Source organism: Asparagus officinalis, chromosome 3 (genome assembly GCF_001876935.1).
Source record: "Asparagus officinalis chromosome 3, Aspof.V1, whole genome shotgun sequence".
In the NCBI taxonomy this organism is placed as follows: Eukaryota; Viridiplantae; Streptophyta; class Magnoliopsida; order Asparagales; family Asparagaceae; genus Asparagus; species Asparagus officinalis.
This window is the reverse complement of record NC_033796.1, coordinates 31019515-31045716: the sequence shown is the minus strand read 5'-3', so window position 1 is coordinate 31045716 and position 26202 is coordinate 31019515. Positions and strand designations below refer to the sequence as shown.

The following is a 26202-nucleotide window of genomic DNA, read 5'->3' as shown; positions in this document are numbered from 1 at the left end:
AATTGCCTACGTCCACGGGGCAAGGAGGGGGGAGATCTACTAATAGAGGGAGAGAATACAACTAGGGTTTACAATCACTCACAACCTAAACCCTCAAACAAACTCTCAAATCCCTCACACAAAATCTCTCTACAAAAAGATGCAAAAACCCAACTTTTCTTCTGTCTTTGCACTCCTATGGCCGCCACAAAATTCCGTGCTTGCTTCTGTTCTGCAGCCGAAAAGTTTGCAGCCGACAAACCTCCTCACGCTCTTGCTCCTGTAGCCGCACAAGTGCACAGCCGCAAAAGAAAGAAATCAAAACCTCCCCTGGCACGAAACCCTAGTAACAATTAAACAAGATATTTATAGGTGGAAGCGGGTGGGCCTTGGGTTTCGTCCATCAACTCTTCATTCACGCGTAAACAAAACCAAGTCGGTTTTGTTCTCACGTGGGTGGGGGCCCACGTCCGCTCACAATTCTCCACCTCGGTGAAGTTTTCCCAAAACTGAGCCGACACCAAAGCATCTAAATGTCCCACTTGTTATGTCCAGTACGAACTCAATCCACAACAAGTCGAGAATCCGAACGAGAGTCCAAACAATCTCACCCCATCAACTAATCCAAACCGGCTGCATCATAAAGACTGCCTACGTATCCTCTTGCCCAAGGAATCAAGCCTCCCGTAGTTCATCCAAATGGCCGCCAACGGCCTCAACAATCACGAATGTGCAACAAGTTTCGACAATGATCAAACTTGTTGCTCGGAACCACCTTAGTGAGCATATCCGCCGGATTATCCTTCGTGTGGACTTTCATAATTTCCACATCGCCATCTTCAAGAACATCTCGAACGAAGTGATAACGAACGTCAATGTGCTTCGTCCTCGCATGAAAAACCTGATTCTTCGCCAAATAGATAGCACTCATGCTATCACAATGAATAGTGACGGACCTCTGCGATATACCAAGTTCCTCCAAAAGTCCTCGAAGCCAAATAGCCTCCTTCACAGCCTCCGTAACTGCCATATACTCTGCCTCCGTCGTAGACAAAGCCACCGTAGACTGTAAGGTGCATCTCCAACACACCGGCGCACGGGTCAAAGTGAACACATACCCCGTCGTAGACCGGCGCTTATCCAAATCCCCAGCATAATCCGAATCAACGTAACCAGTACATAACTGCCCACCTGTAGTGTCCCGCTCATAAACCAAACCAATATTGAGCGTACCTCGAATGTACCTCAAAATCCATTTCACGGCGTCCCAATGACCCACTCCTGGATCGTGTATGTATCTCGATACCATGCTCACCGCCTGTGACAAATCTGGCCTCGTACATACCATTGCGTACATCAAGCTCCCAATCGCGCTCGCATATGGAGTCTTCGACATCAACTCACGATCTTCAACTGACTTCGGTGAAAGACCAGCTGAAAGCTTCAAATGGGCTCCCAAAGATACACTAACTGGCTTCGTATCCATGCTAACATGGAATCGCTGTAGAACCTTCTTCAAATAAGCCACCTGTGTCAAACAAATTTTGCCCTTCTTCTTGTCTCTGCCTATCTCCATCCTTAGAATGCGCTTCGCCTCACCCAAGTCTTTCATCTCAAACTCATTTGAAAGCTGAACTTTCAACTCATCTATAGCTGACCTGGAAGTAGAGGCAACCAACATGTCATCGACATAAAGTAACAAATAGATGTACGCACCTCCTTTCAACTTGCGAAAATATACGCAAGGATCAAACTGGCTCCGAGTGTACGAATGACCAAGCATAAAACCATCGAATCGCCTATACCACTGTCGAGGAGACTGTTTCAAACCGTATAGCGATTCTGCAAACCAATTTATCTTTCCCTGCAGCTCGGAATCCCAATGGCTGAGTCATATATATTTCTTCATCAAGATCCCCATGAAGAAATGCCGTTTTCACATCCAACTGATCTAATTCCAAACCATACTGTGCCACCAAAGCTAGCAAAATCCGAATCGAAGAATGCTTCACCACCGGAGAGAAAACCTCATTATAGTCAATTCCTTCCTCCTGTGCATAGCCCTTCACAACCAACCTAGCTTTAAACCTCAATGGAGTGCCCTCAATGCCCTCCTTCTTCGTGTATACCCACTTGCAACCAATTGCCTTCCGCCCCTTTGGAAGCTCAACAAGCTCCCATGTATCGTTCTTATGAAGAGATTCCATCTCCTCCTGCATAGCCACCTGCCACGAATCAGCCTCCGAACTCTGCTCGGCCTCTCTGAATGTAGTAGGCACTAACTCATCGATACTCTCCACCGGAAGTGCATACGCAACTGTGTCGGCATACCGTGCTGGCATCTGTATGTTTCTCCTCTGTCTCCTAGCCGCAATAGAATCCTGAACCTGAGCCGTCGGTTCCTGATCCTGCACATTTGTACTCGTATCCTCCGTGTCATCGTCGTGCTCGCCTGGCGTCACCTCAGTCGGCACCTGCATGGATACTGTACCATCTGGACAATGTGGAGCTGCATCGATCTCCACCACCTGCGATATCTCCTCCGTCGGGTCGCTCTCCACCTGATGAGAGCTGGGAAGCTTCAAGATAGAAGCTTCATCAAACGTGACGTCCCTACTCAGCACAATCTTCTTATCAACTGGATCCCAAAGCTTGTATCCCTTGACACCACGCTTGAATCCTACAAATATGGCCTTCCTAGCTCGAGGTTCCAATTTATCAGTTCTAACATGATAATATGCAGGGCACCCGAATACCTTGAGCTGGTCATAGTCATGTGCTGGCTTTCCCGACCACATCTCCATAGGGGTTTTCCCCTCAATCGCAGATGAAGGCAGCCTATTAATGAGGTGGCTCGCATATGTAAGTGCCTCAGCCCAAAAGATCTTCTCCAAACCACTCTGCGACAATAAGCATCGGATCTTCTCCAGTAAAGACCGATTCAACCTCTCTGCCACCCCATTTTGCTGCGGTGTATGACTAACTGTGAAGTGTCTCTCTATGCCCTCGTCTCGACATAGCTGCTGAAAGGGGTCAGAAGTATACTCACCACCGTTGTCGGATCGCAACGTCTTGATCTTTCTCCCAGTCTGCAGTTCCAATCTCTTCTTCCACTCCACAAACAAATCTAGGACTTCACTCTTCTTCGTCATGGTGTACACCCAACAACGCCTAGAATAGTCATCTACAAAAGTGACGAACCAATGTCGACCACCAAGTGATGCAGTCTTGGTGGGACCCCAAACGTCTGTGTGCACGTAATCCAGGATGCCCTTCGTCTGATGAATGGTAGTCCCGAACTTCACCTTCGTCTTCTTGCCAAGAACACAGTGCTCACAGAACTCAATCTTCCCACTCTTGGCTCCCTTCAATAGCCCCTGCTTGCACAATGCCTGCAGTGACTTTTCACCTGTGTGCCCCAATCTATAGTGCCAAAGTCTGCTCATGTCCGCTTCTGAAATAGCCGAAGCAACCTGGCCAATCTCGGTGCTTCCCTTCAGATAATACAAATTCCGATTGCGGACTCCCCTCATCACCACCAATGATCCCTTAGTAACCTTCGCTACAGCGTTTTCGAAAGTCACCTTGAATCCCTTCGCCTCCAAAGCTCCAACTGAGATAAGATTTTTCTTCAGTTGAGGAACAAATCTCACCTCCTTCAACTCACGGACTACTCCATCGTGCATCCTAATCCGCACGGTACCTATCCCACAAACGCCACAGGATTGATCATTTCCCATGACAACAACACCCCCGTCGACTTTCTCAAAAGATGCAAACCAGTCTCGCCTAGGGGTCACATGAAAAGTAGTGCCGGAATCAAGCATCCAATCTGATGCATCCATATGGTTCATCTCTGGAGTAATCAGTATAGAAAAGCACGAATCATCGGAATCATCGCCTTTTGCAACGTTCACCTCATTTGCCTTCGGGCCCTTTTTCTTGCCATTCTCCTTCTCCTTGAGCTTCGGGCAGTCTCTCTTCCAATGTCCCTGCTCCTTGCAGAATGCACATTGGTTCTTTGCTAATTGGTGGCGGCTTCTTGACTTTGACCTTCCTCTATTACCACCTTTCGGATATGGGCTTCTACCTCTCGTCGACAAGGCCTCTCCTGAAGTACTAGCGCGGGAAGTCTCCTTATCCTTCCTCCTCAAATCGTAGTTCGTCAAAGCGTTAGTCACTTCACTATAGCTGATAGAAGATCTCCCGTTCAACAAAGTGAGCACGAAGGTATCATACTCCTCATCCGGTAAGGAGCCCAACAAAATAATCGCCTTGTACTCATCCGATATCTTCTCATCAACATTCGCCAAGTCCGACAACAACTTAGTGTAGTTGTTCACATGAGCCGCTAGCGAGGTGCCTCTGGACATCTGAAATCTGAAGAGTCTTCGCAGCAAGTGCAACCTGTTCTCAACACTCTTTGTGAGATACTTATTGTTGAGAATTTCCCACATCTTCATTGCAGACGTCACCCCAATCATATCATATTTCAGTTCATGTTCCAAACAGGATCTGATCACCCCACATGCGTTCCTATTGATCTTCTTCCATATCGCCTCTTCATATTTAGGTGGCCTCTCGTGGACCATGATGGTCTCTTCCAAATTCTGAGCATTGAGCGCATCCTGTACGTCGCTCATCCACAAACCAAAGTTGATTTTGCCGTCATACTTCACCACACTAATTTTAGTGTTCTGAAAACCAACTTGTATTGTACTCGCCATAGATTTGCTGCTTTCACCTTTTTCTCCCATTGCGAACTAACTCCAAATTGTAGAGAAATAACAAATTTGATAGAATTAGGAACCACCCAACTGAACCCTAGATCGGATTCCAAATAGATCTCCTATCTACACGAGGAAAGCGAAATCTCCAACGGTAACTCCTAATGCTATCTCCACCGAAGCCTAGAACTCCAAGAACCAAGCTTCACACAAGAATCTTCCTCCACCTATTTCTAAAATCCTAGATCTAAAATCTGGACTCTGATACCACTTGTTGTGCGTAACGAAAATTTCGACAGTACTTTAACAGCACAACAAGAGAGTCAGGTCACAATAGGAATTCATGTTTCACAAAAAAAATAAGAACCTTAAACAAAATATCTTAACCAAGTGAGATATCAGCTCTTCTTCTCATCAGTTCTAGGACTGACCTGTCGAGGGATCCTAAAAGCTATTACAAATCACACAAAAGCAGTACAACCAATTTTTACGTGGTTCGGCAAATTGCCTACGTCCACGGGGCAAGGAGGGGGGAGATCTACTAATAGAGGGAGAGAATACAACTAGGGTTTACAATCACTCACAACCTAAACCCTCAAACAAACTCTCAAATCCCTCACACAAAATCTCTCTACAAAAAGATGCAAAAACCCAACTTTTCTTCTGTCTTTGCACTCCTATGGCCGCCACAAAATTCCGTGCTTGCTTCTGTTCTGCAGCCGAAAAGTTTGCAGCCGACAAACCTCCTCACGCTCTTGCTCCTGTAGCCGCACAAGTGCACAGCCGCAAAAGAAAGAAATCAAAACCTCCCCTGGCACGAAACCCTAGTAACAATTAAACAAGATATTTATAGGTGGAAGCGGGTGGGCCTTGGGTTTCGTCCATCAACTCTTCATTCACGCGTAAACAAAACCAAGTCGGTTTTGTTCTCACGTGGGTGGGGGCCCACGTCCGCTCACAAACAAGACGTGGCTGAGCTCAGCAATTATAAACCAGCAAACTTGCATCGATGGATTCAACAACTCGACCGAGTTAATTACCAGTAACAGCCTTGCGATATTCACGAACCTACACAATCTATTGGGATCGTTCAAATTTCGGAGGCTATTGAGCAACGAATATAATCAGTGGCGTAGCCAGGATATTTTTTTGCCCTGGGCGAAAAAATAAGCTTGGCTGGCGATGAATCCCAAGGCGCAAACATCAGCGAAGGAGATGTCTCATCCTCCTGCTCCTCCGTCGTCGAAGTCGGCACAAAACCTAGCTTTGAGCGGGGAAGCAAGGAGAAGCTCCTTGAGCTCGGCCGTGGCCGTCGAGGGGCTCCTCTCATCGGAGTCGACGACGGGCCTCCAGAAGTCGACGACGGGGCTCCCCGATTTCACTTTGTTGTCCTAGGTGGAGCATGAAACTATATCTAGAATATAATTATTTAAAGGGTATGGAAATTTCACAATTAGTGAAGTTAAAAATTGAAATAATGTAAGTAACATGTGACATATTCTAGTGATGCGTGTGGCAATGCTCACTCACTTGATGCATATGAATAAAGTAGCATATGATGAATAAAACTACTAGTTTATGAAACAAAAAATCCAAAACGTGGCTTGTCAACTTATGTAATGACAAAATAGAAGTAGAAAGGATTGCAATCTCGCTTTCTATAGTTCACTAGCACGTCCTTTACTATTTCTTTCTCTTTTTTTTAGCTTAGCTTTTTGTAGTATCCCCCTCCCCCAAGAACACAATTTTTCTTGCCCTGGGCAGCTGCCCAGGGCAAGTACCATGTGGCTACGCCACTGAATATAATCCAACTCCACCGTGGATGTCGACTCAGGAGCGGAGGTTGCTGCAGAGATCGAGCGATCCTCGACAGGATGCAGATGTTGTTGTCCCGAAGGACGGAACGGGAAAGTGCAAGACGATAAAGGCGGCGTTGAAGGCGGTGCTGGGGAAGAGCAAGAAGAGGACGGTGATATATGTGAAGAAATGGGTGTACTATGAGAATGTTAGGGTTGAGAAGATAAAGTGGAGTGTCTTGATTGTTGGCGATGGAAAGAATATGACGGTGGTTTCTGGTAGACTAAATGCTGTCGATGGCACTCCGACCTTCTCCACTTGGTGAGACTAATTCTTTTTCTATATTGATATCAAATCATAACTAAAAACATCTAGAAAATGATCTCATCGATATAATAAGACATTGTATTGACACTCTTAAAACAACTTTGAACACTTCTTTTATGATTAGCAAATTTTTAGGAAGACCTAGTCATAGTATATTTTGAAGAATCGTTTATATATAGCTAATGGTTTTTTTTTCCTTAAGTTAATTTGAAATATAAATCTTGAATATTAGTTATTGTTTAATAATACAAATGAAATATACAAAATAACAAATATATTTCGTTGAACTATAGTAAACTAACCTCTTTTGTATTTCAGAACGTAATACACAAGCACTGCCAATTGGAATAAGATTTCATAAGATTTCGATGCGTTTTATGACAGAAGAGGCAAAAAATTAAGCAAATTTAGGAAAATTCTGAAACTTTAAATTTGACAATATATCGTACATCTCGATCCTAAGTATCTTTCAGTATTAATGCAGCGGCATTCGGCAAGGGCTTCATCGCAAATTGACACGGGCTTCATGAACACCGCCGGCTCATCAAAACACCAAGCCGTGGCCCTCATGTCCAACCCCGACCACTCGATCGATCTTCCACAGCTGCACCTTCGACGGATACCAAGACACCCTCTACGCGCACGCCAACCGCCAGTCATCCTCCAGAACTGCAACATTTTCCCCAGACTCCCCATGGAAGGCCAAAGGGACACAGTCACCGCGCAACGCAAAATTGACCTGAACCAAAACACGGGGATCTCCATTCATGGATGCAACGTGAGTCCGTACTTCTGGGGATTTGAGTGATGTTAGTGTGTATTTGGGTCCGCCTTGGAGGAATATTACTTGACGACGGTGTTTCTGAAGTCGTCGCTGGCGGGGGTTGTCGATGCGAAAGGGGTGGTTGCCGTGGGCCGGAGTCTCGGCACCCGGAGACCATATTTTACGGGGAGTCCGGGAATTTTGGGGCGAGCTGGGCGCCGACTGAGGATAGAGTGAAGTGGAAGGGGTTGATCGAGAAGGACGGATGAGAAGAAAGCTAAGAAGTTTACTGTTGGTGGTGGGTTTTTGGGAGGGCGTGGATGGATTCAAAAGAGTGGAGTGCCTTCTAATTAAGCCTGGACTTTGTTTGGTTTTGAAGGAAGTTAATTGTTGTTGTGATACGCTGTTTTTGGGGTTTTGGTTCCTTGTTGATTTACATTGTTTTGTGTTTTTGGGAGAAAATTGACTGTTTTTATTGACGCGTGACGCTAGGATATAATTTAGATAACATGTAAACAATTAATGCTAAATTCTTTGAGAGTGCATTCTAGGTGTGGCCAGAGGAGTTGAGCACACTATGTTCTTGTTGACTATTGTCTAATCCAATCTCTTTTTTTTTTGGGCGTGGTTTGTTTCGGAATAAACTCATAGATGCGTATCCTTTTTGTCAACTGATTGTACGATCATCTTCCTTTTGATATGACAACATCACTTTACAACAGGGCAAACGTCCGACTCAGAGCAACGTGACACCTTGATTCAAGTGGCGGCATTAGTCGTTTACGTTCTCTAATCCTTTTCATGGTATCCCTTCGTGCTGTACGCCTCCTATCTGCCTCCTTTTTATCTTCATTCATGCTCTTTAGTATTTCCTCTAGTCAATAAATTTCCTGGCCATCTTGGCACGGTTACTAAAAGAAGGGTGCAAGGTGATAAGATGATTCAAACTAGCTTAATCCTCAAAATAGATTATAAGGAGACCTTAATGGAAATTGAGCTCACACTTCCAATCAAACCAATGTTGGCAATATACAAATTACTGAACATTACATTACAAGTCACTAAACTGAAAAATATACGTAATGAGGGGAAAAAACAATTGTTAAGCTATTAACGTTTCCTGTGATTTGCTACATCTCTCTCCCCAGAGACCAGCGTCGAGCAATAGGGAGCCCAACATCGACGCAATTACCTTCTAAACAAGGCTCGATCACAATCTCAAATCTCAACCGTACAATCCCAATCTAAGGGGCACTTTAACCCCGTATCCGGTCTTCTTAACCCAATCCCGAACCTGGATAAAGTTAGTCGCTGTAAACAACTCAGCCTCATCCTTTTCAAACAGTTTAATCCCAGGCCACTTAACCCGAGCCTTAAAATCTGACCCCGGTCCAGTATTCTTGTACTCAGAGTATGACAGCGTCTTGAGCGCGAACTCTCCCTCCCAAGGCATGTACCCTTCAGGACTAATCAAATCCCCAATCTCACTCTCCATGATCACTATCCTCGAATGCTCCTTCCAGGGCCGGCCCAGATACGACCGGAACTTTTCCGCGACGGGTTTTAAACTGGGGTCGGGCACGATGCGACACCGTTGGAGGACGAACCCGGTGTTCTCGTGGCGGTCGACGCGGCCTTGGGCGGTTACTATGTTCTGTTGGTTGTCGAGGGGGCGGCGGACGAGGATGAGGCAGTTCTGGAAGATAGCGGACGCGTCGCCGAAGATGAAGTCGATGGTGCCGGAGATGACGCAGGCGCGGTAGAATTGGCGGTGGGTTTGAGCGTAGAGGGTGTCTTGGTATCCCTCGAAGTTGCAGTTGAGGAAGAGGGAGCGGTCAGATTGGACGCGGAGCGCCACCGCCTGGTGTTTTATGGCGCCGGCGTTGTTGCGGATTGTTAGGCCCATGGCCATGAATCCGTGGCCAAAATGGCAGCTGCGTTTACATAGTAGTAAAATTTATGTTACAAAACAAGTTGTTAACAAGCGGGCACTTTACGTGCTATGGGAATTTTTTTTAAAAAAAGAAACGAGAAATATGATTGAAAAAATTAAAAATTTTGGGATTGTGGCTGCTGGGATTCGAGCCCAGGTCTCTACGGTCACAACGTAGGATTCTTACCACTAAACTACAGCCACTTTGGTGACCTTGTTCAACGTTTTAATATATTTGAAATATTCTATTCCTAGGATCCTTAATACTTTCGGCGTTTTATTTTATTTTATTTCGAGCATTCATGTACTAATAAATTACCATTATAAACTCACTAATAAAATATTTAAAAAGAGAATCCAACTCAAATATGTAGATCCGCGTTTGATTTTACGGGTATTTGTTTATTTCAGGCACGTCCAAAACATGATATGACAAATACAGTTCTCGCTTGTTGTGTCACGGAAGGGGTTATGTCTGCAAGTGATGACTATAATATATTTGGTATTTAGAATCCATAAGCTAGAAATCTATGATTAAAGTTTTTTTCTGCACGCATGTAAACTTAAATCATTAGAGAGGTTGACTATAAGGGGGGGAAGTCTTCTTTTTTGAATTCTTTGGTATTCTACATTTCAATCGCTTAGTATTATATGTAGAATGTTGAGTTATCGTGTAAATTCTGATGATTGCAAGTATGTGCAGAATAATAAGTTGTCAGGAGTAATACCACAAGGCCTTCTAGCTAAAAATGTTATTTTTAAGTGACTCGACTTGTAGCTGCTGCGACTGAACATCTAAATAAATTGCCTTTTTACCACTCCTTTTGGAATCACTTGTTTCTAAAGTGCCATTGTTGCAATGTTAATTTGTTGGTTTATTTGCTGTAGCTGGCAAGCCTTCAGAAACACTTGCAGAAATGTATGCTGAATTTCTATGTTTACGTTCTTACATGATCTTGCAAAAGAAATTCTTGAGATTTTTACTGCAAGAAAGATGGGAAAAGTATTTTTCACCAACAGTGGTTTAGAATTAAGCAAATGGTTCTCAGGTTTGTTTCTGTATTCTTAGTTTCTGTTTGTCAATTGACCCAAGTAAGGGTTAGAAATGTTCATTGAGTTTCTAATGTTGGATTTAATCTAATAAATCTATTTGTGGGCACATATGATTAATCAATGTGTATTGCTATCTTTCAGGATAACCCATTAAAGTGATCAATTAAGTTGGGTTAATGGGTATTTAAATATAATCATGGGGTTATATGTGCAGATACCAGGTTGTAATTGTGATTTATTGAGGGGCTAAATTACAAAAGTACAACATCTATAAATAAGGGGTTATGGTCCCTAATCTAGGGTTACTACATTCTCTAATTCTCTTCACCCCCATCTAAGAGAGAAATTCGGCTAAAGAGAAAACCCTAAGGTTAGAAGATCCAAAACCCAAAATCAAGATCAAGCAATGGATTCAGGTATAAGCTTCCGCTCTTTTAGATTTTTGTTAATCTCTTTGAATTAATCATGGCTATATGGTTTTAGATCTCAAGTTTTATGATGTAGATCTAACAAGTGGTATCAGAGCCACCTTGATTAATTCTTAGGGATTTAAGTTTTATTGGGTTTTTGATCTTAAATCTCTGGTTAAAGATTCATTTTTTGGGTTCGGATGAACAGTAATGTTCGGTGAACAGTAACGAAAATTTTTTTCGGGTGAAAAGTAAAGTTTTTTTGGATGAACAGTAACCGAAAAAATCGTCGGTGAACAGTAACTTTTTGGAATTTTTTTGATTTTTCTTCAATTTTTTCCAATTCTGGATCTGTTTTGAAAATAAAAATCAAAGATTTTTTGGGTTCGGTGGCGGTTTCAATTTGAAACCCTAAGGGTTCATGGCGAAAATTGAGGAGGTGGTTACCTCAAACGAACCTTGCGTTCGTTCTCAGGTCGAACTTTGCGTTCGTACTCAGGATGAACTCTGCGTTCAATTTTAAACGAACTTTGCGTTCGTTCTCAGGTCGAACTTTGCGTTCGTACTCAGGATGAACTCTGCGTTCAATTTTAAACGAACTTTGCGTTCGTTCTCAGGTCGAACTTTGCGTTCGTACTCAGGATGAACTCTGCGTTCAATTTTAAACGAACTTTGCGTTCGTTCTCAGGTCGAACTTTGCGTTCGTACTCAGGATGAACTCTGCGTTCAATTTTAAACGAACTTTGCGTTCGTTCTCAGGTCGAACTTTGCGTTCGTACTCAGGATGAACTCTGCGTTCAATTTTAAACGAACTTTGCGTTCGTTCTCAGGTCGAACTTTGCGTTCGTACTCAGGATGAACTCTGCGTTCAATTTTACTTCAGTCGAAACTCGCGTTCGTACTTAAGTTGAACATTGCGTTCATTTTTTTTAACGAACCTCGCGTTCGTTCCCAAGTTGAACCTCGCGTTCTTTTATCAAACGAACCTCGCGTTCGTTCATTTTCAGACGAACCTCGCGTTCGTGCTTAAGTGAGTCTCGTACTCAATACAGTCGAACCTTGCGTTCGAAGTTAAGGGAACTTCGTGTTCATTATGGTTAAGCCTCGGCTTTTCATGGGTCCACTTTGGTATATTTAATTTATTCAATTAAGTTATGGGCCCTAATTAAGCTGTAAGACCCCAATTAAGTTTTGGAAATTCAGTTGATTTAAAATCTTTTTTAAATCTAATTCGGTTCTTAATCAATTATTTAATTCAAATATTATGACACTAAGGTATTAAGGTTGTCTCTCACTCCAATTGATTAATTGAAACAAGAAGTTGCCAAAGTAACCTCTCTTGTGTAGGTTGTTCATAAGGAATGTGAGATGTTTGTGTGTATGCTTTCGTGTAAATATTTAATCGGCCCAAAGGAAGGTTAATATTTATTTAGACTGTATACACATCTGCGATGATAAGCGTGTGACAATTATAAGGTTTACATGTGAATAATGAATCGATCCAAAGATAGTTTCATTATTTGACATGAGTTATTGTCAATGTTTGATCATTGCAACAAGGTATCACTTACAAGTTAATATTACTGTCCAAAGACTTGATATTAATGTTGTGCCCGATATCTTGGATGGGGACTGTCATTATTTGAATGATATTGATTATGGTTATTGATGTGAGCTTCTTTTGTTTTATTTCAGCTAATGCATCTGCTGCAACAATTTCTGCTAACATCAACTCAATTCCCATGCTAAATGGGACAAACTTCAAGGTTTGGAAAGAGAACATATTAATTGTTCTTGGCTGCATGGATCTTGACTATGCATTAAGAACTGAACAACCCCAACCTCTCAATGCGGATAGCACTCCTGATGCAAAGAAGGAGCATGAGAAGTGGGAGCGTTCAAATCGCATGAGTCTCATGATCATTAAGCGCGGCGTTCCGGAAGCCTTCAGGGGCATAGAATCCGAAGGGATTACTAAGGCTAAAGATTTCCTTGCCGAAATTGAGAAGCGTTTTGCGAAAAACGATAAGGTAGAAACAAGCACGCTTTTAGCTCGCTTGATTTCAATGAAGTATAAGGGCAAAGGAAATATCAGGGAGTACATTATGGAAATGTCTCATATTGCTTCAAAGCTTAAGGCACTTAAACTCGATCTTTGTGACGAGTTATTAGTGCATCTGGTTTTGTTGTCTCTTCCTGCACAGTTTAACCAATTTAAGGTCAGTTATAACTGTCAAAAGGAGAAATGGACTCTAAATGAGCTCATTTCATACTGTGTGCAAGAAGAAGACAGGTTGAAGCAAGATAAGACAGAAAGTGCTCATTTGGCCTATGCCTCTAAGGATAAGGGCAAGAAAAGGAAGAATGATAAGGAAGCTGCTAAGGGTCCAGTTGAGAAGAAACAACATAAGGATAATCAGGGTTGTTTCTTCTGTAAGAAGCCTGGACATGTAAAGAAGGACTGTACAAAATATCACGCCTGGCGTGATAATAAGGGTACGTTCCTTGCTTTGGTCTGTTCTGAGGTTAATTTAGCTTCAGTACCTAGAAACACTTGGTGGTTAGACTCTGGTGCTACTACTCACATAAGTGTTTCTATGCAGGGTTGCCTGAGCTACCGAAAGCCAAGTGATGTTGAAAGACACATCTTTGTGGGCGACGGACAATCGGTAGATGTGGAAGCAATTGGGCACTTTAGGTTGTTGTTAGGAACTGGTTATTATTTGGATTTAAAAGATACTTTTGTAGTACCGTCTTTTAGACGGAATTTGGTTTCTGTTTCTGTATTGGACAAATCAGGTTATTCTTGTTCATTTGGAAACAGTCAATTCAGTTTATCTTTTAATTCAAATGTTGTGGGAACCGGTTACTTGAGTATTTATGACAACCTATATTTGCTTGATACAATTGCTTCTTACAATGAATCCTTGCATGTGGAATCACGTGGTACTAAGCGTAAATTAAATAAGGAAAATTCGGCGACATTATGGCATAAGCGCTTAGGTCATATCTCAAAAGGTAGAGTTGAGCGTCTTGTGTCTGATGGCATTTTGGATTCCCTTGATTTTTCGGACTTCGACGTATGTGTTGAATGTATCAAGGGAAAACAGACCAAAGTGAAGAGATTAGGTGCCAACAGATCTTCGGATGTCTTAGAATTGATACATACGGATATTTGTGGGCCATTCCCTACGGAATCCTGGAATGGTCAACAATATTTTATATCATTCATAGACGATTACTCACGTTATGGGCACCTATATCTTATTCATGAAAAATCTGAGTCTCTGGACATGTTCAAAGCCTATAAAGCTGAAGTTGAGAATCAACTCAACAGAAGAATTAAAACCGTCAGATCTGATCGTGGTGGTGAGTACTACGGTAGATATGATGGTTCAGGTGAACAACGTCCAGGACCATTTGCTAGATACCTAGAGGAATGCGGTATCGTCCCACAGTACACTATGCCGGGTTCACCTAGCATGAATGGTGTAGCTGAAAGACGAAACAGGACTCTTAAGGATATGGTAAGAAGTATGATTGCTCATTCTTCTTTACCAGAGTCACTCTGGGGAGAAGCACTTAAGACAGCAGCTTACATTCTGAATAGAGTACCAAGTAAAGCAGTTGCTAAAACACCTTATGAGCTTTGGACTGGTCGAAAGCCCAGTTTAAAGCATTTACATATTTGGGGATGTCCAGCTGAGGCAAGGCCTTATAGGCCAAATGAAAAGAAATTGGACTCCAAAACAGTTAGCAGCTACTTTATTGGGTACCCTGATCGCTCTAGGGGCTATAAGTTTTATGATCCCACTATAAGGAATATTTTTGAGACGGGAACAGCAACATTCTTTGAGGATGTTGAGTTTGGGGGGAGAAATAAGGTTAGAGACATTAGTTTTGAGGAGGAATTGGCTTCAGATCCAATCCATACAGTTACTTTTGACAATATTCAGGTTCCTATACCTGTTGTTGCTCAAGAAGTAAATCCGGAACCTCAAGATGATAATGTTGAACAACTCCCTGTTCCAGAAGAACAAACTCAACAACCTCAAGAACCAGTGCCATTAAGGAGATCCACGAGAGAAAGGAGAAATGCTATTCCGGATGATTATATTGTATTTCTCCAAGAACATGAGGAAAGTAGTGGAATGTTAGAAGATGATCCAATCAACTTCTCTCAGGCCATGAAAAGTTCTAACTCTCAACAGTGGATTGATGCCATGAATGAAGAGTATAAGTCTATGCAAGACAATAAGGTTTGGGAACTTGTCCCATTGCCAGAAGGTGCAAAACCAATTGGTTGTAAATGGATTTTTAAAACCAAGCGGGATGCAAACGGTAATGTGGAGAGGTATAAGGCGCGTCTTGTGGCTAAAGGCTATACTCAAAAGGAAGGCATTGATTATACAGAGACTTTCTCTCCGGTTTCATCGAAAGACTCTTTCAGAATAATCATGGCACTTGTTGCTCATTATGATCTTGAGTTACATCAGATGGATGTTAAGACTGCATTTCTCAATGGAGACATTGATGAGATGATTTATATGGTGCAACCAGAAAACTTTGTGTCAGGAGACCCAAAGAATATGGTTTGCAAATTAAGGAAATCCATCTATGGACTCAAGCAAGCTCCTCGTCAATGGTATCATAAGTTTCAACAAATAGTTATCTCGTTCGGTTTTGAGATGAACATTGTTGATGACTGTGTATATCACAAGTTCAGTGGGAGTAAGTATATTTTTCTGGTTCTGTATGTGGATGACATCTTGCTTGCCACTAATGATATAGGCATGTTGCACGAAACCAAGAGATTTCTATCAAAGAATTTTGAGATGAAAGATCTTGGGGACGCCTCTTTTATATTAGGGATCCAGATACATCGAGATCGCTCTCGGGGTATTCTTGGATTATCACAAAAGAGCTATATCGATAAGGTACTTAAAAGGTTTGGCATGCAAGATTGCAGACCAGGTGACACCCCTGTTGCTAAAGGAGACAAGTTTAGTCTCAATCAGTGCCCTAAAGGTAACCTTGAAATTCAGGAAATGCAGAAGATTCCTTATGCTTCGGCTGTAGGAAGTCTAATGTATGCTCAGGTATGTACGCGTCCGGATATTGCGTACATTGTTGGGATGTTAGGCAGATACTTAAGCAACCCTGGTATGGATCATTGGATAGCAGTCAAAAGGGTTATGAGGTATCTTCAGAAAACAAAAGATTACATGCTCACATACAGAAAATCAGAGAAATTAGAGGTCATTGGGTATTCGGACTCTGATTTTGCTGGATGCCAAGATAGCAGGAAGTCTACATCAGGCTACATTTATATGTTAGCAGGAGGAGCTATATCATGGAAAAGTGTCAAACAAACACTAGTAGCTTCCTCCACTATGGCAGCAGAATTTGTAGCTTGCTATGAGGCATCCAATCAGGGAATATGGCTGCGAAATTTTGTCACGGGACTGCGCATTTTGGAAAATGTTGAAAGACCACTAAGGTTATATTGTGACAATAAATCTGCAGTAATGTATTCCAATAACAACAGGAGCTCAACTAAGTCAAAACATATTGACATTAAGTTCCTGGTTGTGAAAGAAAGGGTACAGAGTGGACAGATATCCATAGAGCACATTGGGACAAACTCCATGATAGCTGATCCTCTTACTAAGGGATTGCCACCTAAGGTCTTTCATGAGCATACTGCTCATATGGGTGTGGTATTATTTGAGGATATTATGTTTTAGTGGGAGTTTGTATTTGTGGTGCTTTATGTTTGGTTGTATTGTCTGATCAGAATAAAGTATTCAGTTAAGACACTCTGTTACATTATGTTTGGTTTTGACCTCACTAAGGAGGACCAGTTGAAAATAGACATGTACTGATCACATTGCATGTAATTTTCATGCTGCACATCCATGATTGATCTATGTCGTTTGATTGTATTGGTATATGTGACCATTGATGGGTCGAGTCACGATAAATGTGACGAAGGCCGCTTTGATCCTATATTGATATAGTCAATGGACGAGATTGTTCGGAAATACCTTTTCAGTGATAGCAATTTTTGAGCTCATAAGGTTATACACAATTTAAGGAATCATATGGTGCCCAAGTGGGAGATTGTTGGATTTAATCTAATAAATCTATTTGTGGGCACATATGATTAATCAATGTGTATTGCTATCTTTCAGGATAACCCACTAAAGTGATCAATTAAGTTGGGTTAATGGGTATTTAAATATAATCATGGGGTTATATGTGCAGATACCAGGTTGTAATTGTGATTTATTGAGGGGCTAAATTACAAAAGTACAACATCTATAAATAAGGGGTTATGGTCCCTAATCTAGGGTTACTACATTCTCTAATTCTCTTCACCCCCATCTAAGAGAGAAATTCGGCTAAAGAGAAAACCCTAAGGTTAGAAGATCCAAAACCCAAAATCAAGATCAAGCAATGGATTCAGGTATAAGCTTCCGCTCTTTTAGATTTTTGTTAATCTCTTTGAATTAATCATGGCTATATGGTTTTATATCTTAAGTTTTATGATGTAGATCTAACATCTAATTGACCCAAGTAAGGGCTAGAAATATTCGTCAAGTTTCTAATTAATCCGAATATGACCTTTCACCCTTTTCTTCTTTTTCCTTAATTTTGAGAGGTTTGGGCAATACATTCACCATAAATTGATTGAGAACATGAAAAGTACTGCTGAAATTTGATTATATATTAGTGCTTTAACTAGGAGTTATTTGCTTGCAGGTGAAGTTGGTTTATAACAATGCACTTGGAAGCTAGCTAATAAGAAGAAATTCATAGCACGTGCAAAATCGTATGCTAATTAGATTGCTGCAGTATTTTTTACAAAGAAATATTAGTGCACAATGGCAATTTAGTTTGCTTAATAATATTATAACATATCCTTAATATTTGGATTTTGGCAGATACCATGGATCAACTCTGATATCTGCTAGTCTTTCTAGGTAATGTTTTATCGTTTATATGTTTTTCTCTAACTTGTAGATTATTTATTCCTTTGGATATTATTAATGTTTTTTTTTCCTATGCAGACTTCCAGCTCTACATCAAAAGTTTGATCTACCAACACCATTTGTGTTGCATACAGATGTGAGAGTTTTTTTTTAATGTAATGAACAGTTTTTTATTTGTAATAGTACTCTACTTTTATTCATGTCGTGTACTCTATGTTATTCATCTCGTGTTGCGGATGACTTGGTATTGCTAGTGTATATGTTGTAAATATTCAGATAATAAAAGTTTTTACTGAAATGGATATCGGCGTAGATTGTTAAATGTGTATATTTGGATTGTTGGACGTGTATTTTGGATTGGATTGTTGGATGTGTGTATTGGATATAAAAATTGATTATATTAGATTGGAGGTGTATATTAAATATACAAGAATCATGTATTTATGTGTATATCGTGAATGCAATTTAATGTACAGGGAATCAACGTTTTAAAATATATTTTTTAGGGAAAAATAGTAACCTAGGCAGAATTTCCGTTTAGGTTGCTACAGTAGCCATCCAGGCTGCTACAGTAGCCATCCAGGCTGCTACAGTAGCAACCTGGACGGAATTTCCGTCTAGGTTTTGCTACCTAGACAGAATTTCACTATCTGTCTAGATTGCCTTCCGTCTAGGTTGAGCAATCTAGACGGATTTTCGTCTAGTTTGATCAACCTAGACGGAATTCGGAGCAACCTAGACGGTTTTTCCGTCTAGATTACCCGTTTTTCTACAAGTGAGTTAAAAAAAAAAGCCTCGTCATCCTTTAAGACATAAACTATTAGAAACTATAATTACATAAAAAATCTGTCTAAAATTTTACATAATCATTTTTACTCAGAAACGTAATCGCATTCTTTCATCTTTCCAAAAAATTGAATGACTTATCTTTGGGATCATTATTCTATACTTCTTATTTTATTGGCAAAAGTAGTTATGATGTCTTCTGCGTTTAGATATAATGCTTATAATGTAGTCAGTAATGCTTACCAACGGTTGCAGTCTGAAAAGTTCTGGTGCCGTCAATGTAATTCTTGTTCCCCGTTATGATCGTATTTGTGGCGTTATCTCCATAGATGGTTACATTCTTCATGGTGCTCGTCACCATCACCGTCTCATCGTAGACTCCTGGCTTCACATAGATCACGTACCTAAACATAATCAAACAAAAACTTAAGGGGGAAACATTGATGATTAGCTTATTTATGCAGATTAGAGTACTTGGTTTGACAATTTGACATCACGAAATTAATGCCACTTGTGGGTCATTTTGATACTCATTTCAGGTCCTTTCCTATTTTCTGTTGTCCGGTTTTGTCAGCAAATGGAATTTCCTAGAGAACTTTTAGAAATTCCAATGCAACATGTTTGAATTCCAAGCATCTCGGACACAAATGACTGAGTGATCTAGAGAGGAATGTGGAAATTTCTCATTTTGCATCTATCATGTGTTTTCTTTTGCTGCTGCTACATTTTTTTTCTTTAACACTAGCTGCTATATGGTATCTTTATGCTATTTCTGTTTATTAAAAATAATTTGTGCTTTTTTAATAAAACCCCCAAAAATTCATTGCAGTTGTATAAAATTTACCACGACAGTATCTTTTGGTGCTAATTCATATTTGTTTTGTACCCCGAATTTGTTGAGGAGTTCACGTAGTTGGTGATACTGTATTTGACTAGAGATAACGTTGTCTATTTTCTTTCTTAACGATATGAGGGTGGCCTCCCTCTTTACTCTCCCCCCCGGGGGTTGTCTACTGTCTGTTGTGCGCAGCGGAAATTTCGGCAGAGTTTCTGGTACACAATAAGAGAGAAAGATCGATAAGAATTCTTGTTTCTCAAAGGGAACAAGAATCTGAAGCCTAATATCTCATCAAAGTGGGATATTTGCTCTTCCTCTCGTCAGCTCTAGGACTGCGCGTCGAGGGATCCTAAAAGCTATTACAATGGTCACAAACTCAAACAAACTAATTTTACGTGGTTCGGCAAACTGCCTACGTCCACGGGGCAAGGAGGGGAGAGATCTACTATTAGAGGGAGAGATACAACTAGGGTTTACAATCACTCAATCTAAACCCTCACACAATCTCTCAAAACCTCTCACACAAAAAGAAAACAGCCTCTGTAACTTTTCTCCTCGCACACCGCACAAGTAAACACGGTTTTCCCCTCTGCCTTGCGAGCAGCCGAAATCCGTATTGTCCCCACTGCACACCTGCACTTGCACGCGCTGCCACGAAAAAGAAAACAGCCGACTTTTGAATCTCGTTTCTACCTCAACTTCGTACTCCTGCACTCTCTCCTGCAGCCGAAACAAAGACCTCTCCTTACACGCATCCCGAAACCCTAGAAACGTAGTTTTATAGGCGCATGAACTCATGAACTCGGGTGGGCCTAGCTTGAAAAGAAACAAAAAATGCCAGCTTCATTCATGTGTTTTGGTGGGCCCGAGGTCACGTGAAATCGGCTCACATGTCTGCCATTCACATTCATGTGTTTTGGTGGGCCCGAGGTCACGTGAAATCGGCTCACATGTCTGCCATTCACGCGTTTTGTCCAAGCTTGTGGCCCCCACAAGCTGCTGTTATCCAACAATTATCCACCTCGGTGAAGTTTTTCTAAAACTGAACCGACACCGACCAAATCAAATGCCTCACTTGTTGTGTCCAGTACGAAGTGAAACAATTCACGACAACGGACAAGTCGAGAACCCAAATAAGAATGCAAACACTCTTCAAATGTCGGTATCAACTCACCAAATCGATCTCACCCCATCAAAATCCAAACCCGGCTGCATCTGAAAGACTACCTACGTATCCTTTTGCCCAAGGAATCAAGTCGAACGTAGTTCACCCAAATGGCCGCGAACGACCTCAAACCAATAGAAGAGTTCGCAACCCTTCTCCAATATCATCAACTCTGCGGCTGATAGTACCTCCAATGGCCTCAAACACCTCCACCTGAGGCGAACCAATGGTCATATATAAACTGCATCTATCAGCTGCACTCGAATCAAAACCCAACTCATCATCTGCATCCGAATCCAAATGACTTCCACGCTGTGTCACCTCAGCTGGAATCCCAACCAATGCAGAATGACCTGGAGTATGTGGGAAAATCACCACCCAATGTGGAGTAGCATCAATCTCCACCCGTTGCGATACCTCTAAGGTCTGTCCAAAACTCTCCACCTGCTGAGAGTCAATTAGCTCCATCATCGAAGCCTCAACTAAAGTGACACTACCAGACCTATCTTCCAATGGAGTTTTACCTCCAATCACAGCAGTTGATAACTCTTTAATAGGATGACCCAAATATGTCGAAGCCTCTATCCAGAAACTCTTCTGCAGACCATTGCTCGACCACAAACACCGTTCCTCCTCCAGCAAGGTATGGTTCTCCAAATTTGTCAACCTATCTAGTTGCCCCAAGATTTCCTTTCCAACGAAGTGTCTCGAAATGCCGTGAGCTCGGCTCCAATACAAAAATAGGTCCATATTGTACCTCCCATCAGAATGGAGTACCTTCACCTTTCTATCTATTACACACTTCTTCAATTTGTTGGATACTACTAGGACTTTCTCCAAAGGGGATTTGGTTGCAACCCAAACACACCTAGAACAGTCACCAACAAAGGAAACCAAACGCCTATTACCTCCCAATGATGCTCCCTTGGAAGGTCCCCAAACATCCACGTGAACTCCTCCAGAACGACCCTTAGCACGGTGAATAGAGGTGCCACACTTCACCTCGGTCTTCTTGCTCACATCAACATGTTCACTGGACTTCAAACTGCAGGTCTTCACACCCTCTTTCAATCTATGCGAGGAATCAATACTGGAATGGCCAAGCCCTAAATGCCGCAGTCTAGTCGAATCAACAGAAGTCGCCAGTTCTCCACCTGCCACTATACCTCCAGTCAAGTAATACAGGTTATTCCTCCTGACGCCCTTCATCACAATCTAAGAGTTTTCCACAATCTTGAGAACCATGTCCTCAATTCGAACATTCAGACCCTCTCCAACCAAAGCTCCAATTGAGATCAAGTTCTTCCTCAAAGAAGGAACATATCTCACATCATTTAACTCCCTAACAGTCCCGTCAAATATTTTTATGTGAATTCTTCCTATCCCAAGGATCTGTCATACACGGTTATCAGCCATGTACACCACACCACTATCCAGCTTCTCAAAACTGGAGAACCATTCCCTTCTAGGGCACACATGATAGGTCGCACCACTATCCAACATCCACTCGGATTCCTCCGAATAGCTATCTTTCGGACTGATAGAAAGCGAATAAATAGAAGAGTCAGAAATATTACCATCCGATATGATGTTTGCTTCTGATGATGGTTTCTTCCCTTTTCCCTTCTGCTTATTCTTCATCCATTCGTCGAGCTTTGGGCAATCTTTCTTCCAATGACCAGTCTCCTTGCACCAAACACACTGATCTTTTTCTACTCTAGACTGTGACTTCTAATTCTTTCGGTTCGGACCCTTCCCTCTTGCGGCCAACGCCTCTGCTACCGACTCAGTCGAAGTCTCTTTATCCTTCTTCCGAAGCTGATAATTCACCAATGCAGCAGTGATCTCACTATACGAAAGAGATGCCTTCTCATTAATCAGAGTAAGGACGAAGGTTTCATATTCCTCGTCGGGCAAGGAACTCAACAACAGCAACGCCTTGTCCTCATCCTCAATTATGACATCCACATTCGCCAAATCCGCAAGAAGCTTCGTGTAGTGGTTCATGTGATCTCTAATGGAGGTTCCCTTCTTTAATTGGAAACGATAAAGCCTCCTCTTCAAATGCAAGCGATTTTCCACACTCTTGGTCAAATACTTGCTTTCGAGAATCTCCCAAATCTTCTTCGCAGAAGTCTCGTTCATCACATCATATTTTAGATCTTGAGTCAAACAAGATCTAATCACACTACACGCCGTTCGATTCATCTTCTTCCAAACCTTTTCTTCAATCTCATCTGGCTTGCCATCTAACTCCAAGGTATCCTTCAAATTCTGCGCGTTCAGCGCATCCAAAACCTCACATCTCCATAATCCAAAATTGTTTGTGCCATTAAACTTCTCCACATCTATCTTCATAGAGTGGATATTCAAACTCTGAATGGTCTTCGCGCCAGAAGCACCACCCTCAACACCCGAAGCACCTTCTTTCCCCGACATCTTACACACCAACGAACGAAGAATAGATCCAAAACTAAAAGATAGAGTCTTTACCAAAAGATCCCACCTTTAACACCAAACGAAGCCCTAACGAGCCTCCAAATTGGTCTACTTCTCCAAATAGCCCAAGCGTAGCCCGAGCTCTGATACCACTTGTTGTGCGCAACGGAAATTTCGGCAGAGTTTCTGGTGCACAATAAGAGAGAAAGATCGAAAAGAATTCTTGTTTCTCAAAGGGAACAAGAATCTGAAGCCTAATATCTCATCAAAGTAGGATATTTGCTCTTCCTCTCGTCAGCTCTAGGACTGCGCGTCGAGGGATCCTAAAAGCTATTACAATGGCCACAAACCTCAAGAGATCTACTATTAGAGGGAGAGATACAACTAGGGTTTACAATCACTCAATCTAAACCCTCACACAATCTCTCAAAACCTCTCACACAAAAAGAAAACAGCCTCTGTAACTTTTCTCCTCGCACACCGCACAAGTCAACACGGTTTTCCCCTCTGCCTTGCGAGCAGCCGAAATCCGTATTGTCCCCACTGCACACCTGCACTTGCACGCGCTGCCACGAAAAAGAAAACAACCGACTTTTGAATCTCGTTTCTACCTCAACTTCGTACTCCTGCACTCTCTCCTGCAGCCGAAACAAAGACCTCTCCTTGCACGCATCCCGAAACCCTAGAAACGTAGTTTTATAGGTGCATGAACTCATGAACTCAGGTGGGCCTAGCTTGAAAAGAAACAAAAAATGCCAGCTTCATTCATGTGTTTTGGTGGGCCCGAGGTCACGTGAAATCGGCTCACATGTCTGCCATTCACGCGTTTTGTTCAAGCTTGTGGCCCCCACAAGCTGTTGTTATCCAACACTGTCTACCCCTCTCTGATCCCTCTTAAATTGCGCCTCGTAGTACCAACAGTCAACTGTTCATTTCACGCGAACTCGGCTACCCGAGTCCATGTGAAAGGGGCTAATGTTACTACGTAGAATTGGCTAAGTGTTAATCATCCCCCATGGGCTGACACGTGTCCATACTAACTTCACCCTAGGCAGAACGACTCAAGCAACATTGACACTCCAACCCTACCTAAGGAGGCTATGTCGAAAAATGTCCTCACTCGGAGCCACTACTTGAGTCGACCCTACTCCTCTACACCCTACGAGGCTGAGTTGGCAACTTTCGAATCCAAGATGGCCGAATAAAAATGTGGTACTAATTGGCCCGCTCGCAAGACCGAGACGAAAGGCATCATATGGACCCTCTCACAGAGCCAAATCGAAAGGTGGTTTGTCCTCGAATCTCCCGCCGACAGTCGATCACCATCACATTGAATGCATGATCACAGTTATATATAGGGCGTGTTTTCACTTTTATAAAATCATTTGAATTAGTAGAACAATTTTTTATTGCTATTCATAGATGTATAACCACGTTAAAATTTATGTGTTTGCGTCTATGTGTTTGCGTCTGTACTGTTTCCGTGTGATTTCAATCTTGGTATCAGTTTTATACTCAAAACACAAAAGTACATTCGCACGTACCTTCCATTATATTTCTGAGGCATGTTCTCAAGCGCAGCCGATATAGTCTTAAATTGCCCGCTCCCATCCTTAGCAACCGTCACGTTAGGCTTCAAGCTCAACTTAACCTTATCATGACTCTTCTCCTTAAGCGTCCTCCGATCCCCCTCCGGCATCCACGACGGCAACTCGTCGTCCTCTGCAGTTGCCGTCTCCTCCTCCTCCACATCCTCCACATCCTCCAACAACCTCCTCTTCCCTATTAACCCATCCACATTCAACATCTCCATATACTTTGCCGCCTGCTTCACTATCGCCAACGCGTTGCTTGTTAGCTCCCTCGCGTGCCTCATCCCCTCATTCATCCTCTTTTTTAAGTCCCCATCGGGAAATCCATCGATGCAAGTCTGCTGGTATGACATCACTGCGCTCAGCCAAGTCCGAATGTTATGCGATTGATCCGGTAATTGATCGATCCCTCTGTCAATGATCAAATTCAACGATGCGTGAAGCTCATCATTCGAACTTCTGAATAGTTCACGACAGTCTTCGATTGCACCTTTGATGTGGGTGTCGTTGGTTTTGATGAGATTTGTTTTGTTGAAAGCGGCGCCTACCTCATTGAAGATGACGGAGATTGCGGCCTTGACGAGTTCTTTCGGGTCGGGGTTGTTGGACTTGACGACCTTGGTGAGGCTGGATTGGCAGGTGTGCGTGTAGTCTGTGGAGCTGCAGATCATTTCAACGGATTTGGAGGAGGTTTGGATGTCGCCGGAGGATGTAGCGGAGGAGGAGGAATTTGGTTGGGGTGGTCGGTGTACGGTGGCAACAACACAGCGACGACACGGGATGACGGAGGAGGCTGGGGAGCTGCCGATTCAAGTGCGCCTGCGGCGGCGGCTCTCCATCTTCGGTTCTTGCGGATCGCGTTGATTGCATCTGCCGCCGACGACATTGTTGTTGGTAATGGTTGTGATTGTGTTTGGTGTTTCCCCCTCTCCTCTTCCCTTGTCTTGTTGATTGGAGATTGATAGCTTGAAAGAGGAAGGAGAGTGACTGTATTGGATTTTCTTTGTTTGGTGTGTCTTTTGTTGGTAAAATCTAAAATCTAATGTGGGAAATAGGAGGGAGGGAGGGTTTCAAGGAGAGCATTCTATTTGAAAGTTAGTTGAAGTGGTTGGTGGTCCTAATTTCGCGCCAAAAAATTTATTAGTGTTGCCTTGAGAGGCGCCTCGTGAGTTACTAAAATTGACTTGTGTTTCTTTCGCCGGTGATCCTTCGTAGTTTAATTTTTTGCAAATAGACCCCTTCAACGATTTTTTTTACTCTTTTATTCTCAAGAGATCTATTTGTGAAGAAGCAATTTTCTATTTAAAATTTTAAACAGTCAAAAAGATTCACTCAGGTGTCTTGTCTGCAACAATAGAACTAGAGGGGATCTATCCGCGGTTGGGGGTAGTACCAAAG

The 26202-nt window shown here is 42.3% G+C and overlaps 1 protein-coding gene and 1 non-coding gene across 2 annotated transcripts; both read right to left on the bottom strand.

Moving 5' to 3' along the window:
- Nucleotides 8594-25540, bottom strand: LOC109832187 (pectinesterase-like). Its single transcript, XM_020399618.1, has 4 exons — nucleotides 24757-25540; nucleotides 19018-19174; nucleotides 15007-15008; nucleotides 8594-9527 (listed from the first exon to the last, which is right to left on the bottom strand). Exons 1-4 carry the CDS (start codon nucleotides 25473-25475, stop codon nucleotides 8819-8821), a joined length of 1587 nt encoding a protein of 528 aa, XP_020255207.1. The 5' UTR covers nucleotides 25476-25540; the 3' UTR covers nucleotides 8594-8818.
- TRNAH-GUG lies at nucleotides 9659-9730 on the bottom strand. The gene has a single exon. It is a non-coding gene; the product is annotated as a tRNA-His (tRNA).

Coding starts and splice junctions, on each gene's coding strand:
- LOC109832187 (XM_020399618.1), bottom strand. CDS start 25,475: ATGATCTGCAGCTCCACAGACTACACGCACACCTGCCAATCCAGCCTC. Junction 19,175..24,756: donor CCTCAGAAATATAATGGAAG/GTACGTGCGAAT, acceptor GATTATGTTTAG/GTACGTGATCTATGTGAAGC.